This window comes from Mustela putorius, unplaced genomic scaffold (genome assembly GCF_011764305.1).
Source record: "Mustela putorius furo isolate JIRA1106 unplaced genomic scaffold, ASM1176430v1.1 tig00000179_pilon_pilon_pilon, whole genome shotgun sequence".
In the NCBI taxonomy this organism is placed as follows: Eukaryota; Metazoa; Chordata; class Mammalia; order Carnivora; family Mustelidae; genus Mustela; species Mustela putorius.
The window spans coordinates 1,358,137-1,376,128 of record NW_025421305.1 but is presented as its reverse complement, the minus strand read 5'-3'; the positions used below and the strand labels follow the sequence as shown (position 1 = coordinate 1,376,128).

Below are 17,992 nucleotides of genomic sequence, written 5' to 3'. Positions count from 1 at the left end.
AGCATGAGAAGTATTTAGGCAATAATGTTCACAAGTCATTATTACATTTCCTAAGTGAAATTTTAAGAATTGGACATGAACTCTAATATGCTACACAAATTAATGAATCTGATAACCTGGTGCTATTTGTACAAATACTCTATGAGTAAAAGGGAACCTGGCTACCAAAGGAAAATTCAGACAAGGTAAGTGTTCCTCTTTTCTCTACAAAGTTTCTTCTTAGTTTGCTTTTCCTTGGGCTTGTGGCAAATGGGAGCTATGGAGCCACATGAGAGAAGGGAAATGAGACCCATGGTGCATAAGCACAAAGACTCTAGAGCACACATCAAAAAAACTGAAGGAGCGGGGTCCACATCAGAGTGGACAACACATCCCAGACTCCCATTCCGATGCTCTCTGACAAGCCCCGACGAGTCAGGCGGGACTTTTTTCCAGAAGCTCCAGTGTTGACACTTCTGCAACAGAGACCACACACTCAAATCTCCAGGTCTGCCTCTCTGCCGCCCAGAGAAAGCAGGGGTCTGGGCTAGCCATTCACAAAGACTGTCATTGGGAAGATCACCATCACAAATGCCATCATTAGAAATGCCACAGTAAATTTTTTCATTTGACTATCCTTAAGATTTTCAGCCGGTAAATCAAATACCATTTTATTTTAAAATTCAACATGGAGATTTGGTTTTTCTATTCCTACCACACTGAGAAACAATATGAAGGTCAAGCTACCCAGAGCTTTAAAATAAAATTTAAAACTGTAATTTTTTAGGGGCAACTGGGTGGCTCAATCAGTTGGGCATCTGTCTTTGGCTCAGGTCATGATCCCAAGGGATCAAACCCAGGCACTAGGCTCCTGGCTCAGCGGGAAGCCGACTTCTCCATCTTCTCACCTGTGCTCTCTCTTTCAAATAAATGAAATAAATAATCTTTAAAAAACAAAACAAAACACAACTAACTTTTTTACTAATTAAGTGTGAAATAAATTTACTTTATAGCTATTAGTACATCTTTGTTTTTGAATATTGCTGCACATTAGAATCATCTGAGAATCTTTAAAAATCCCAAAAGCCAGGTCACGCCAATTAAATTCTAAAAATATTGGGAAGTGGGAGTCAGGTATCTATTATTTTCTTAAAGATACTCAGGGTATTAGCAATACTTGCAACAGTAATTACAGTTATTTTAAAAAAAAAAAAAAACTTCTTTTTTTTTTTTTTTAAAAAGGAGAAATTAAAAGAATATTAGTTATACAGCTTGGACAATATAATGGTTAAGTCCAAATGTGACTGTGAGAACTTAAACATTTAAATATCTTTGAAAATCTCAGTGTAACTTGGTCTCATTATTATTTATGGAAAGTCTTAATTTTCCAACATAAAAACTAATAGATCAATGAAAAGCCATCATTCACTTAATTGCCCAAACTTAAAATTTGTAATAGTCAACTAATGAGACTAACTGAGAATAAACAATTTATGGACTATGATTATATGTTTTATAGAGATCTCTAGTAAGCCAGCTTCGAGGAACATAACCTAAGGAAATAATAATAGGTACACGCCAAGTTACATCTATAAGATACATTATTAGAATTCTATACATTATTTGAAATATAAAATATTGGACAACATGCAGGTTTTCATATTTGAATATAAGCCAGTGAGCTAACAGTTACAAAACAGTACATAGGATTAGACATGAAACCTACTTGCAGTTGAACTGAATCATGTCGGAGTCCTTCCACAATAGGTGAAAATCTGTCAATTTTTCTTTCTTCTCCAGCTGATGTTAAAGCTTCTAAAACCTCTTCAAGGCTATCAGAAATTTTGAAATTAATTAAATTGCAAATAGCAAGTAATCCAAATGCCTAACTACAACTGCTTAATCTACTGAACTCCAGAATCACTACTCCTAAGCAAGAAGCAACATTTTAAAAGCTAAGTACATAGCATGTATCAAGTACTAGCTACATGTTTTTATTCATTTATTCCTAATAACCCTATGATGAGGGTTATTTATCAAACACTTATAGAGTGCTTTCTACACATCAGGCACTATTTAAACCAGTTTACAAATATTAACTCTTTTTAATGTATATAGTTCTATGAAGTAGATTTTATTATCCCTTATTATAGATTAGGAAACGGGGAGGGGGGGGAGTTAAGCAATTTGTCTGAGGTCTCCCATCTCCTAAGTGGAGCAAGGATCTGAAATCAGACAGTCGGTGTGGTAAGCATGGTCTCGGCATTCTTAATCACTATACTATCCTTCCTTTTGAGTATAAAGAAGTCTGGTAGCCAAAAATACATCGTAGTAGGGATGTATAGTCAACACAAGAAATACACCCGTTACTCCTTTAAAGACCAGTGTGTTGACACAACCTAGCACACTGGAGAAACTCCGTTTGTAGACACAGACATGTAGGCTGTTAACATTATCTTCATCATCTTGATAACCTAGGAAGTCAAGAAATGATAAATACAGAGTGGAGGAAGGAGGTAGTGAAAAACAGAGAAGGAAAAAGAGACGGTAAAGAGAGAGGAGGGAAAGCAGACGGACAAGAAGGAACGAAGGAAAGGAGAAAGGGGTAAGGAAGGAAGAAGAAGGAAAAGAGAAGAACCGAGAAGTAAGAAGGGAAAGGAGGAGGAGAAGGAGGATGGAGTGAGAGGAAGGAGCACAAGGAGCACAAGGAGCAACCAGTGTGTCAGCCATAAGTAAACTCTTAGGGTCCTGTGATACAATTAACAGGGTACTCTGAAAATGGGAAAGGGAACGTGCTGAAGCTGTGCCTGGCTTCGTGTGCTGGGGCTGCCGCTGGGGACCTCCTCGTCCATGGAGGCGCGCTGGAGCTGTGTGTGCAGACGGCTGGAGGGCGAGGCCAGAGTGGGGCCTGCAGACTCTCCGGTGAGGCCACACTGGACAGGGACAGCCCAACACTCCTCAGCCCCCAAGCAGGTTCACCATAAGGACAAGTTTCAAATGTTGGCAGAAGGTTCGGCTTATGGGCTTTGCCCCGCCTTCATGAAAGGGCTATGTCTCTCTGTTCTGTTAGTTGTTCCATTTTCTACTGTCTTAATCCTTTCTGTTTGGTTTTTGTTGCAAGTTTTTATTTAAATTCCAGATAGCTAACATATAGCAGGATAGCGGTTTCAGGAGTAGAATTTATTGATTCATTGCTTACATGTAACACCTAGTGCTCATGACAGGTGCCTTTATCTTTAGTCTTTTTAAAAGGCATTTATAATAATTTTTAAATGCATCTTATAATGAGTACCCCAACCTTTAAAAAAAAAAGGTTTATCTTTATAATTATCTGTTAATATGTATGTAATAGTCTTTTAGTTACAACCTTAACATATGTGGATAATGTGTTTAAAGTTTAAAACTTCAGGATGTACTTTATGGTCAGACTATGCACCCTCAACCAGTAAAGTACTATTCTTTCATAGAACACTTTTCAAATCTGTGTTATAAATACATTTTCAAATAGTATGATGTTTGCTTTTATAAGGTAATATATACATGAATTTGAATTAGCTCTATCTGAAAAACAAAATTACGTAAGGAAAAGGATCCATTCATATATATTTTTTTTACGTCTTCACTGAGAATTTTTGTTTAGGGTTTGAAATCGGAACATTTTAAAATAAATATGACAAAATCAGTTTTTCGTAGAAACATGTTAGCCTAGAACTACTATACTGAGAAATTATTACTCAAACATTTCTGTTCAGCCAATTATGAATCTAAATCAGTTGCTTAAGTTGTATTCATTTATTAACAATAAATTCCAGTCTAGAATAACGAAAACACTAAGTAAATCAAATTATACTGTTACATAGTATTAGAGAAATGAGTTGAGAAGACTTACATGCTTTCCTCTCCTACAATGCATACCGCAGACAGGAGTTTCACCACATCTGTCATCATACTTGGGTGCTCAGGATCGATGGCTTTGGCTAACAGAGAAAGACTCCTCTCTTCACTCATAATTCTTTCCAAGCCATACTATAAACATTTTGGAAATAAGAGGCTAAATGTTAGCAGTTTATTGAAAAAATTAACAACACCCTAAAGGAAACATCATTATTTAAAAAGTTGATAGGATAATATATTTTCACATTTAGTAAAAGCCAGAAAATAAATATCATAAAAAATTTAAAAAGAATAAAAATTCATAAAAGTATTCATATCAAGAAGTAGGAGAGTCAAGCAAATATAAGTAACTTCTCAAAGGTGATTTGATAATGGTAGGACTGATAACTATTAAGTAAGTAAGATAAGTAACCCCCTGGAGAAAGGGAGAAGCAGTGAGGAAAATTGAGATTTCCCAACACAAGCACACAAAATGAACAGTCTGTTTCTGAACCAGACCCTGAGGGCATGAGGAGCTTTCCTGGGAAGGAAGGTGGATAAGGGATACACTATCACAAGTAACCACACACATCAACTCTATCCCACAGCAACAGAATGAGAACCACAGGGGCAATGTCAGGTTTCCAAGCCAAAAGTAAAATTTTAATGAAATTAATCCAATATATCTAAAATATAATCATTTCAACAGAGTCAATATAAAACATTCATTGATTATTTTATTTCTTTTCTTTGCTACATATTCAAAATCCAGTATCTTTTTTCTATTTAGACCACATCTCCATTCAGACAAGTCACACTAGAAGTGCTCAACAGCCACATGTGGTAACCACGTAACAACAGGGCAGACCTAAAGAGTAACACTGAGTTCCCAAGATGGGCCCAAGTTGAAAGATGATTTGGGCAGATACCATGTAGAAACTGCCATGAGGAGCATAAGTATTCTAATCAGAATGATATTTTATCATCAGAAAGACAATGCAGTTGTAAACACATTATATAAATGGGATGATGCCAGACAAGGATAAAGTTTGTTTGCTACTGCTAGGATGTCACATCCAATTAGAAGATAAGGAGTCATGTTAATGACTTCGTGTTTTGATTTAAGGATGTATACATCTCTTAGGGCCCACTTACAATCTATGGAAGATAAGTATCAAATAACAGAGGATAAATAGAAGCAATAAAACGATACGATTTATCTTCCATGCCTCCCCGAGGATCTTTCTAAAGAGTGAGAAATTGGTTGATTAGAATTACTACTGAGCACAAAAAAGAACCTTAATCCCAATAACAGACATATGAACTATGGCTTAACTCAAAATTAACACAAGGTATAAGTATCAAAGTTAAATCTATAACAAGCTTAGACCCAAATGCTGTGAGAATGAAAGCTTATTTATAATATTCCTATCTCACACATGCCATTTATATAAAGAAGCCATTAGTTAACTGTGCTAAAATACCCCATTTGCTTTAGACTGCTTTCTAAGGAACACAGGTATGTATGAAGGAAGCAGCGCCGGCACGGGGGCCAAGGGCCCCAAGATATGCTTTCTGGAGAAACTTCCCCCTCTTATTGGTGATAAGGAAAAGTTTACAAACAGACAGTGAAACCAGTTAGGAAGTGATCAGTTTTGTGATGTCCTGGGCTGTCTCATAACTGGAAACAAAAAAAAAAAAAAAAAAAAAAAAAAAAGAAAGCAGGCATGGGGCCAAGAACCACAACATTCTTTAATAATCATTCCAGGGAATTGTCAGAAACATAGAAAGTACCACTTAGATCCAATTCAAAGAGTCAATCAGTCAATGATTATCAAGAACCAAAGGGCTGGCTCTGTCCTAAGAAAACTGAGGACGACCCGACCGAGTAAAGCATTTCCCCCTTTATTTCCCACCCACCCGGACATCCTTAACCAATGCCTGCACCTCTGGAATCAGAATCCTGTGGCTCTTCCAACCACTCAAGGCAAGGCACACCGATTTCTTCCAGATGATACTCCCTACCTTCTCTGTGAAGCCCTCCAGCCCTAAACCATTAATGTGGGGAGAGCAGAATATGAGCATTCTCAGATTTCATAGTTTTGATTAGCACCCCCTAACCCCTGGAAGGTCCGTCATCAGCAGTATTCTGACTTTGCTAATATAAACGCACGTAGTGCTCATTTTAAGGCTGGAATGAAGCCAGGTTAGCACTACTGAGCACCTAGAACTACAGACAGAATTGCTGCCTACTTGAATTAAATTACTCTTGTTCAGTTATTAAAAAAAAAAAAAAAGCAAAACCAAACAAAAACTGTCGACTCTGAGACAAATCATCAACTTACCAGTGCTAGCATCTAAAGTGCATTAAATGAAGCCTATTACAAGGTTAGAGGCAGTGACAAATTTTGGAAGGTCTAAGGTTATCTCTCTACTGAATGACAAGGACCCACCCAGGTTTATATGAAAACTCACGTGTTCTAAACCGAAGACTAAAGCCAGGTTCCCTTTGCATTCTACTTGAGACCTATTATTACCTAATAGATGGAATTTCAAGCCACTGCAAGAGTGTTCAGTGGGAGAAGGGGAAGACCTTAGATCCCTGTGGAGGATGATCAATGAGACATGAATACTGATGCTGAATAATTCCCTATGGTGAGTTAATCCCAGGAGCAAAGAGAAGGGTCCAGACTGGTAAGGGGGCTGGCTTCAGGAGCAAAACACCTTCGCTGCAGGTGCACACCTTAAAGCAACACTCAAACAGTTAACTGACCAGAATGAAGTCCTGTTCTAATTATCTCTTAATGCAAAAGTACTTAACTTCTCATCCCTTTGTTTCCCCCTGATATTCAGTCTTTTTCCACTTAGAAAATATTATTTAGCCTAGTTTATTACATGAAATCCACTTTCACCTGTTACCAGATTTGTTCATTACATTAATAATGAAATACTAGTACCTAATAAGGTACCACTGTTCTCTTAAAACCTGTATTTTTTCCATTCTTCAAAGAACTCCTATAAATCCTGCACAGTGAGATAAATGAAAAATCATCAACAAATCCCAAGAGAGTCTTTATTGAAAAATTATTTCATATATTATTAATTTTAGAATTCAGACATTAGAATACTAATTCCAAGAATCAGTAACTTTTTATTCGTGTAAGTACAGGTGATAGCAATCAACACAAAGACAATATATTCTAGCTCCACAGATACAAACTATAAGCAAAAGCAGTCTCTTATAAGAGAACACACTATATCACTTAGAACATAAATACATGAAGTTTACCCGCTCTCCAATTCAGTCTCAAATTGAGCAGGACTACTATGGTCTATAGAAACCTCCTCACCTCTCTTTAATTATGGTTTTCTCAAATTCAAAGCATGATGCACAAGATCATTCACAATACCTGGAATCTAATTCTTACAGAACAACATGTTCAAATCTAGAATATATTTGAATATATAACAACATAGAGCAGATTTCTACATCAGATAGTCTGCTTGAAAATCTTCTCTGATTAGAGAAGGCAGGGTGGTAAAAAAATATTTCACTGGTTAAAAACAAAACTCAGCTCAAGAAAATGCTGAAAAATAAATAAGACAGAAATAATCAGAAAATATAAGCTTTTGCTATATTTAGTAAAAAGAAATATGAATGTTAATAATTTAAGTACCAGTACTTAAGGGTGTAGTCTTCTAAAGGCTTATTTTTTTTAATGCAAAAATAATAAAAAATAATCAGAAATATACAGACAGTTTTGCTCTAAAACTCAAATCATCCTAACACCATAGGTAAAATTCCTCTCCTGCTGTCTAATGGCAACAAAAATACCTATCATTACTGCACCCATCATGAGGTAGATATGTTTAGATGTTGAAGCTAAAGACGTGGCATGGGATAGAGCTAATTTCCACAATTAAAAGTACAAATTCTATTAAACAAGGAAACACTGTCAGATACACATTTACAAACTCGGCAGACCTGCCCTATTACCTTTAGTCTCAATATTACTTACATTAAACATCACTGATCCATTTCTGGGACCTGTTTCCTATCGGTTCATATTAATTTCCTTGCAGATTTAAGCTCCTCAACTATAAAAACTGTCTTTCCAACTTGATTCTTTGGTAATAAGTATTACTGCAGACCATGTCTGATTATCATGTATGATTTCAAAACTTACTCATACTATACTTTGAAAAGGAAAGGATGGCCAGAGAGGAGAACAAAAAGAGAGTAGAAAGGGAGAATTAATGTGCACATGAGGATTTAAGCATCAAGAGATGCTACTCAATTCTCAAGTTTCTCCTGTTGAGAGATGGTTGATTTGATACAAAACTAGAAGTCAATGCAATGTAATATTCTGTCCTCTATCTACGCATAAGCTTATCAAAGCAGTATATCTCTTTAGTACAAATTTCATAACACACAACTCTCTTTCACAGAAATTCTCTAAGAACTGGTGAAGAATACAATATAACTACCTATGTACATACCTGTGTATTCATCAAAGCCTTTAGACACTGTATAACTTTATGCTGATTCTTCTTTACAATTTTTTCTTGTCTGCATTGACATAAAAAATATCAGTATTGGAATTATAATTGGACACAGAAATGTAGCTTAACTGAAAATAAAAATGAACAATATACTTACATTTTGCCAGTAATCAGTCTTTCCAAAATGTCCAGTAATAATCCAAGCCCCTCATGTCCAAAGCTTTGCACCCAACTGATAAAGAGAAATAAGAGGCAGTTACACATGGTCAGTATTCTAGTTTGGAATATCACAATAACGCTATATAGTCACAAATATTTTACCCATGGTATGTTATAACACAGTCCAAGAATAACACCCGGTGCAAAATCAATCATGATTCATCATCATGTGAAAGGAGGAGTAGGGATGGAATCAAACAGCTTGTGAGAGCTGACTGCGCCCGTCACTTCCATTCTCTGTGTCCAGTGACATCATGTAGTAACTAAAATCTGCCATGTTGGAAGTCTTATACCACAGAAATCAGCAAATGCTACTAATGAGAGCATCTCCCCTGACCCAGAGAGCAGAAATCAGGCAAGACTTAAAGAGGGGTGGCTTCAGGGATGCCTGGGTGGCTCAGTCAGTGAAGCATCTGCCTTCAGTTCAGGTCATGATCCTGGGGTCCTGGGATCTAGGCCCACATGGGGCTCCTTGCTCAGTGGGGAATCTGCTTCTCCCTCTGCCTACCACTCACCCTGCTTATACACTCTGACAAATAAAAATAAAATCCTAAAAAAAAATTTTTAATTAAAAAAGAGAAAGAGGTAAGACTCAGATCTACATAAAGATTGCTAAAAAAATTTCAAGATATCAAAAGGGAGGTCTTAGGAAAATTTCTCAAACCACTGACATGCATTCTACAAATGTTAATTTCCCAAGTTTCAAAGTTCAATTGTTTTGTTTTGTTTTTTAAAGAACTTCATGGTTATTTTTAAATGAATATATTCATCTTGACCAAGCCACCTCTTTTCATAAACCAACTGGTATAATCACAATACTGTAATATAAGGAAGACATCACCACCAAAAGTCAGCAGTTCACCTTGATTATAGAAAAACTACCTTAATGGATATTAAAATATGTTTCCAGCAGTGATTTAAAAAGTCCTGAACAATAAAAAATATATTCTATCTCCAAAAAAGAGGGAGGAAGGAAAAGATAGGATATATAACCTTTTATTTCTTTGTATATAGGTTTCCATGTATGATTTTGTGTGTAACCCTTGAAAAATGGAACTATAAGGGCAAAATTTCATCCAATAATTAAAAGCAGTTCTTAAACATGAAGAACATGTTTAAGTCGCATACCCACATATATCATTTTCTTGACATGATAGAACATTCGCATGACAACAATAAAAATGAAACACATTTTTAAATGTAAAAAAATTATTTAAAATAATTCATCTTCATTTATACACTTATAAATGTATAAGTGTACTTACTTAACTATCTTACTTAACTATCAGTGTTCCGAATCTGATTCTCCCCACCACCTAACTAAATCAGGAATTTACTTAAGCAATAAACATACTGATTCCTATAGAGGAAAAGCCTAAAAATCACTATTACAGTGAAGGTGAGAATAACAACTTAAGTAGAAGTTAGTGTTTTGAAACCGGGGTGCTACTTCAAAAGTGATGAGTTTACTCTCCGCTGTCAACAACACACAGGTTACCTGAAGGCATTTCAAATCCCACTTTCATGTTTCATGGAAACACCTACAGCAACTGCTTAACTGTTTACCTTGTTGACATCCTACTCTGTATTTTTTATTTCAAATGAAGCAGAAAAGCTTGAAATCAAACACATAAAGAGTAATTGAGAGGGTCACCTGGGTGGCTCAGTTGGCTAAGTATCTAGCTTTTGATTTCAGCTCAGATCACGATTTCAGGGTCATGAGATCAAGCCCTGTGTCAGGCTCTACGTGGAGCCTGTTTGAAATACTTTTTTCCTCTCCCTCTCCCCCTTCCTCTGCTCTCTCTAAATGGACAAATAAGATCTTTAAAAAAAAAAAAAAAAAGGAAGTAACTTGATAGTGTTACTTGGGCTGACACTGAGACACAAGGACAGATTCTGTTCATCAGGCCCTCTTGTGTTACTAAACCCACAGCAGGACATCAGTATTTTGTTTGAAGTGAATTCTTAACAATCTCTATATACCAAGTATATCCATAAAGATATTCTAAAGCTAATATAATTTAGTACTGTTCATACTACCATCTCCTTCAATCATTGTGGAAAATAGAGTCACTATTCCTAAAACTGCCTTATACCAAAAAAATTTTTAATTATGTTAATATAACAAGACTTTGTTTCATTTAACATGCTTATGATGGAGCCCATTATAAAATTTAGGAAGCCTATCAAACCAAATAAATCAAGTTAATTCTTGTGGTCTGAGTAGTTAATAGAACATATCCTTTTTTTTTTTTTTAATCACACTGAATATAACAATTATAACCAGAATATGGGACCCACAGAAGTTCTCAAATCAGTTATTTCTGGACCCACCAAATAACTCTTCCGCACTACAGACGGAGTCATTAAAATAAAACTTACATCCACTCAAACATATTACATATAAACTAATTCTCTATAAAATAAACTTAATAAATTGAATGTAAAGAGGCCTTATACCAAATTACTTTGTACTACCATCTTTAACTCATGGCAGGAATCTCAATAAAATCAGAGAGAAGGGTAACAACCTAATGAAAGTCAGACTATACACTTCATAGAACACCAAAAACAAGCAATTGAAGACAGGGCACAAGGGAGGGAACAAAGATGCTTGATAACAAAGAAACACTATATTTAAATGTAAAAAGCTGGTAAAAGTACTTATTGAAAAGTAATATTAAAACACAAATTAGAAATGCATAATAAGACTCCCTGTTTTCTTAAAAATTTGCCAGGCCAGGATAGAGTTGTACGAACAAGTTGTCACTCACAAACTGTTTCTCAAAACTTCAACCCCCACCCTTACTATTTTCAGCAATATTACTTTTAAAATGAGGGACCAATATTACTTCTTATCTTTTCTGGAAAAGCTGCTCAAGATAAAAAGGGATATTGAGTAGGTAGGTCTGCAGTACTGACAGAGGTTCATTGAAATCCATAGCTTCTTACAAAAGTAAAAAATTTCTCATCATCAATGTAAGAAGCAACCTGGAGAAAAAATTATCAACTGATGTATAAATGATCAATCTTCAGAAAACAAAATCTGTTCTGTTTCTCCTGTGCCTGTCAGCACAGTACCATCGGGCATTATGTGGTTTAGCTACAAACTGCATTCATGGATGAACGAGCACTGTGCAAATGTTGCTTCTTCATGAATAGAAATGACATAGAGATTAGTATGTCATTTGTATTTGGGGAAAAAATTGCTTTAAAACAGCAAAAAGAAATGTGCTAAGTACTAATTTAACACAAAATCTACCTCTTAAAATTCTCTAACAGGAAATATCAAACTCTTCTCTTTTAATTGCTTCAAAAAAAAAACCTTCTAAGTATATTGCCATTTAGCACTTTCCTAGCAGGGGGCTCCACCAAGGAGCAAAGAAGAGGTGAAGAGGTAACAGAAGGGGAGAAAAAAGGGGAAGGAGAGCAGGTCTCTAGGATTAAATGTTCAAGCCATCTTTAAATAAATGTTCAAAGCAGCTTAGCCTTTGAAATTCACTTATTCCTTCCTCAGGATGAAATCAAAGGTATGCAAAGTGGTTTCCTATGTATTGTTGGCTTTATGAAGCAAATACAGTCACCTCATTGAGCAGGAGAAGCAATCATCAGGTCTCAGATTTACTCCCTGGCCAAAGAAACACTACCCCTGCAGGTTTCCCACAGGCTACAGTGAATTACCCCTCTCTCCTCCCAAATGCTCTCCGAGGAAGAGAAAGACAAAGGCATTAGAGATAGAGCTGAAATAAACCCACCACATCCTAAGGGCAACCTGACCAGTTACATACACCAGGAGGGTAAAGGCCATTTCTAATTGGTCTTTAAATTCCCCCGCACCTGGAACAGACTAAGCACTCAGTAAGTTTTAAAATTGAATCTCCTTCCATTTCTCTATTTCAGGTAAAGAACACACAGAGAGAGGTTAAGGTCACTTAGAAATAGCATCCAGGTCTGCTAGTGCCCGGGCTCATAGCCTTACTTTATAGATGTAAAAAAAGGTACAAAGCGGTGACGCCTCCCCTGCGTTTTCATTGAGCCTGTCTCAACCTTCATGACGAAAACATTAGTTCTGATTTCGGAACAGGTACTTATCCGTACTGAACCAAGGATGATGAATCTAGAGTCCTTGTCCTTATCATACTTTAGGACTTGATTGACTGCCGCTCAAAGGGGGATGTTCATTACCACTGAAACAAATGTTCGTTAACAAAGCCACTCAGCCTTCTGGAAGGGCTCATTGTGTGCCCAAGACTGCAGTAGGTATGACAAATACAAAACTGAATAAAACATGTTCTCCGTCCTTGAAAGGATCACAGACTAGTGGTTGAAACAAATGTTGAGCTAAATTATCTCCATAATGTAATAAGTGTTATAATCATGACGCTAAGGAAACAGAAGAAGGATCTAATTCTCCCAGGAACAAATGCGCTGAGGTCTGACCTGAGTCTTGAAGTCAGAGAAAGAGCAGCTTCTGAGGCAGAGGGAGAATACATACAAACATATTAAATATGAAAGATGTGCCTGTGCTGACTACCAGAGGTGGCTCTATCTGATAAAACCCAAAAGGTAGGAAAGAACTTCTGGAAAAAACTCTATACAACGTCATGGGCAAGGGGAAACCATTAGGCCTATGTGGTAGGCAGAGTAATTGTATCCCTACCCCCAGAAAGATGCCCATGGCCTAACACCAGAAGCTGTGGTTATCTGATATAACAAAAGAGGAAATAAAAAAGGAAACCGAGGTGACTACAGAGTATTTTTAAAATAGAGAGATTATCCTAAATTATCCAGGTGAATCCAATCTAATTACCTAGTTCAATGAAGTTGAAAGCATTTCCCAGAGGGATCAAAGATAAAATGGCAGAAAGAAGAGAGATGTAAAAGCATCAGAAGGACTCTGCCTTTATAGGTTTAGAGACTGAGGAAGGGGAATAGGAGACAAGAAATTGGAGGAGAGGCGCTTTAGAGCTGAGACAATCCTCACATGACAGCCAGGGATGTCAGTCTCACAACCACAAGAAATTGAATTTTGCCAATAACCCAAACAATCAAAAAAACATCAAGAACACAAGATCTCTCCCCATTTATTCAGAAATCCAATTCTCTTCATTTTGATTTTGTGGTTTACACCATAAGTTCTCTACATGATTTGTTAGATATATACCAGTTTTGTTCTCTCTATAGTTTTTTTTTTTTTCTCCCCCAGGACGGGAGTGGTGTTAGAGGAAAACACTAGTAAATGGGGTTTTACAAAAGTTCATTGCTAGTAAAAGAAATATATTTACCACACTGTTGTACAAGAAATCTGAAACTTTTGCATCTTGCAAAATACATTGATTTTTAATCTTAAATCTGCACTATTACGGAACTTACTGATTAGCTCTAGATTTTGGAGATACTTTTAACTTTTCTATGTAAACAACCATGCCATCTACAAATAGGGACAATTAATATCCCTTCTTTTTTACTTATATGTAAAGTAAATAAATAGTAAATTACTTTATATATAAAGTAAATAAAGTAATACTTTTTGTTCGTTTCATTTGTGCTTCATTGCTTTGGCTAGAAATTCCAGCCCTGTGTTGAACAAGAGTGGCAAGAGCAAACCATCCTTGCCTTGTTCCCAGCCTGAGGGGGAGAATTTTGAACCTCTCACATTTAATGTTAGCTTTAAAATTTTTGTAGATTCATGTTATCAAGTGGAGAAAGTATTCCTCTGCGTTAGTTTCCTAGAGTAGTTATAACAAAGTACCACAAAGTAGAAAACTTAAAAGAGAGGTTTATTCTCATAGTTCTGACTAGAAGTCCAAAGTCAATAGGGCCAGGCCTCCTCTCTGATTATGGGTAGAACTTTCCTTGTCTCTTCTTAGTTTCTGGGAATAATGGCTAATCCAGGATTTCCATACCTCTCACCACATGACACTTTGTCTCTCTTCTTAAAAGGACACAAATTGGATTAAGAGCCTACTCTGTTCCTTTATCAACTCATCTTATTACAACTGTAATGACCCGATTTTCAAATAAGGTCATATTCTAAGGCATCAGGACTTACAAACGTTTTTTTCTGCAGGACACAACTCAATCTATAACATTTCTATTTTTCCCCAGTTTTTCTCAGGAGTAAGTGTTCAGTTTTGTCAAAGCTATGTCTGCATCTATTGATATATGATTTTTCTTCTTTAGCCTTGTTGATTAAGGGCATCATGATGAAGATTTTCATGCCCACATTCATGATAGACATGAGTTTGTAAAAATCTGGGGTTTGGGGTTTTGTTTTACTACTGTCTTTATTTGGTTTTACTAATAGCACCAGCTTCATAAAATATATGGAGTTGTTCCCTGCTCTTGTATTTTCCGGATGAGACTGTGTAGAATTGATATTAATCTTTCCTCAAATCTTTGGTAGAATTCTCCGGGGAAGTCATCTGTACTTGAAGATCTTTTAAGGAGTCTTAAAGTCATTATTTAATTTCCTTAATAGAGAACAATTCAAATTTTCTTTTCCCCATGAGGTATTGTACTTTGCTTTTTGAAGAACTAGTCTTTCAAGTTTTCCAATTTGTGTATAAAAAGTTTGTTGTCTGCCTTACTACTCTGGTGACACAGGGTCTGCAGTGATACTCGGTTTTATTGCTGACCCTAGTAATTTGTCTATTTTTTTCACCGATAAAGATTTAACAGTTTTATTAATCTTCTCAAAGAACTACATCCTTCTTTCATTGATTTCCTCTATTGTTACTCTGTTTGCAATTTAATTGATTTCTACTCTTTATTATTTCTTATTTATTTTGGATGTTTTTATTTTGGGTTAAAATTTATTGACTTGAGCCCTTTTTTCCTTTTCTCTACCTAACGTAGGTATTCAATGCCACAGATTTCCTTCCCAGTACTACTTTAGACATGTCGTAAATTCTGAAAGGTTGTATTTTCATTAACTTCACTGTATTTTTTTTATTTGAGATTTTTTTCTTTGACTCAAGGATTATATACAAATGTGTTACCTACTTTTCAAATGTTTGGATACCTTCCTGCTATCTTTCTGTTATTGATTTCTAGTTTGACCCTTTTGGGGGAAGAACACATTTTTTAAAATTTGATGAGGTTTGCTTTGTGGCCCAAGATATAGTCTATGTTGGTATATGTTTTAAGAATACGTACTCTGCTGTTAGATGGAATAGTCTATAAATACGCATTATGTTCTTTTACTTGATAGTAATGTTAAGTTCTTATTGGTGATTTTCCAACAAGGTGTTCTACTGATTGTGAACCAAATTGTGAAGTCTCCAAATCTATTTGTGAATATATCTATTCCTTTCAATTCTAGTATTTTTGCTTCATATACTGTGCACATCTGAGGTTTGAAGTATACACTTAGGATGGGTCTTTTGATGGACTGACTCAGAAAAATACATCGTTTTCTTTACTCTGAGGTCAACACTATAGAATATTAAAATAGCCATGAGCATCTTTTAATGTTTGCATAATATGTTTTACTATCTATTCACTTCTGTCTGTCTATATCACTATATTTGAAGTGAATTTCTGATAGAAAGCATATAATCAGGTGATGTTTCTTCACCTACTCTGCCAATCTCTTTTAACTGGCATAACCATTTACACTTCATATAATTATTGACATGTTAAAGTTTCACTCTAGTATTTTTTTTTTTTTTTTGGATACTCTCATTCTGTTTGTTCATTTTCTTTTCCGTCTTCTTGTGGTTTACTAAAACACGTTTCAGAATGCCATTTTTAAAATTTTTTATTTATTACTTTTTTTATTTATAGCTCATACAGCTTTTCTAGAGGTCAATCTGCGTACATCATAATATATCAAAGTTTATTGACATCATGCTGTAAAAGTATTCTTCTGCTGTAAAAGTATTCTTCAGGAATACTTTTACTGCCATCATCATTTTACAAGCTTGAGTGAATTGTACAAACTTTCTCTCCTGTTACGAATGAAAAAGTGTCCTTCAAAATTCACATGTTAAAACCCAAACCCACAATGTGACTGTATTTGGAGATAAGGCCTTTACAGAGATAATTAAGGTTAAATGAGATTGTAAGGACAGGGCCCTAATCCAGTAGGACTACTGTCCTTTAAGAGACACCAGGACTGCACACCCACAGAGCAAAGGCCATGTGGAGACACTACGAGACAGCAGCCATCTATAAGCCAAAGAGAGAGGCCAAATAAGAAACCAACCCTGCTGGCACTTTACCATGGCCTTAAGGCTTTCGGCCTCCAGAACTGTGAGAAAATAAGTTCCTGTTTAAGCCACCCAGTCTGTAGCATTTTTGTTATGGCTGCCCAAGCTAACACACCTCCCTTTATGCATCTTTACCCTCCCCATTTAGAGTATCGTTGTTTTACATATTTCTTCTACATAGATTTAGAACCATATGAGATATAATTTTTGCTTCTAGCACACTTAACTTATAAAATTCAAGAAAAATGTACTTATGCTTATTTTTACTAACACTGCACACTTTTTCTTCCCAATATTTCAAGAATGCCCTCTTTTATTGTTTCCTTCATTTAGAAAATGTTCTTTAGCCATTCTTTTAGGGTGAATTTTCTGGCCACAAACTCCCTTTGTTTTCCTTCATCTGAGTATGTCTAGATTTCCCCTTCATTCCTGAAGAATACTTTTACAGCATTTAGGATTCTGAGCTGACTGTTCCTTGCTTTCTTTATTTAAAAACTGCTTTACCACATGCTTTTGGCCTCCATAGTTTCTGATGAGAAATCCAGTATCATTCCAGGTTCTCCCTGTAACTAAAGCAGCATCCCTTGTTACTCTCAAGATTTCTTTGTTTTCAGAAGTTTGACTAGGATGTGTCTCAATAGGATTTCTTTGGGTTCATCCTATTAATGATTCATTCAGTTTCCTGAATCTGTAGGTTTTTATCTTTTGCCAAATATAGAAAATATTTAGCCATTATTTCCTCGTATAATTTTTTATCCTGCCTTTTCTCTCAAAACCTAGGATTTAGATAAGAAACTGTTAAATCTTTGATTATAGCACCACAAGTCACTGAGGCTCTGTTTTTTTAATTTTGTCTCTGTTCAGACTGGGTAATTTCTATTATTCTATACTGCAGTTCACCAATTCTTTCCTCTCATCCCTACATTTTGTGGTTGTATTCTTCTGGTAAGTTTTTCATTTCAGTTACTGTATTTCTCAATTCTAAAACTGTTATTTGAACTTTAAAAAAGAATAAAGTTTCTTCTACATATTTGTTGAGACTATTCTTTATCTCCCAGCATATTCATAATTGTTCATTAAAACACCTTTATGATGGCTCCTTTAAGCATCCTTATCAGAATATGCAAATAAATCAGGGTACCTGGGCGGCTCAGTCAATTAAGTATCCAACTCTTGATTTCAGTTCAGATCATGATTTCAGGGTT

At 35.7% G+C, this 17,992-nt stretch overlaps 1 protein-coding gene across 6 annotated transcripts in view; it reads right to left on the bottom strand.

Moving 5' to 3' along the window:
* Nucleotides 1-17,992, bottom strand: part of DIAPH3 (diaphanous related formin 3) — a 499,636-nt gene that overhangs the window by 343,757 nt on the left and 137,887 nt on the right. For 5 of the 6 annotated variants that reach the window (XM_013047223.2, XM_013047224.2, XM_004775321.3 and 2 more), the window contains 4 exons: nucleotides 8,513-8,587; nucleotides 8,353-8,422; nucleotides 3,869-4,005; nucleotides 1,706-1,811 (listed from right to left, as the gene is read on the bottom strand). In XM_013047223.2, the coding sequence (XP_012902677.2) occupies nucleotides 1,706-1,811; nucleotides 3,869-4,005; nucleotides 8,353-8,422; nucleotides 8,513-8,587 (388 nt within the window). Of the gene's footprint in view, nucleotides 1-1,705; nucleotides 1,812-3,868; nucleotides 4,006-6,197; nucleotides 6,299-8,352; nucleotides 8,423-8,512; nucleotides 8,588-17,992 lie in introns of those variants that run through there. The other variant, XM_013047227.2, reaches the window with a different exon arrangement.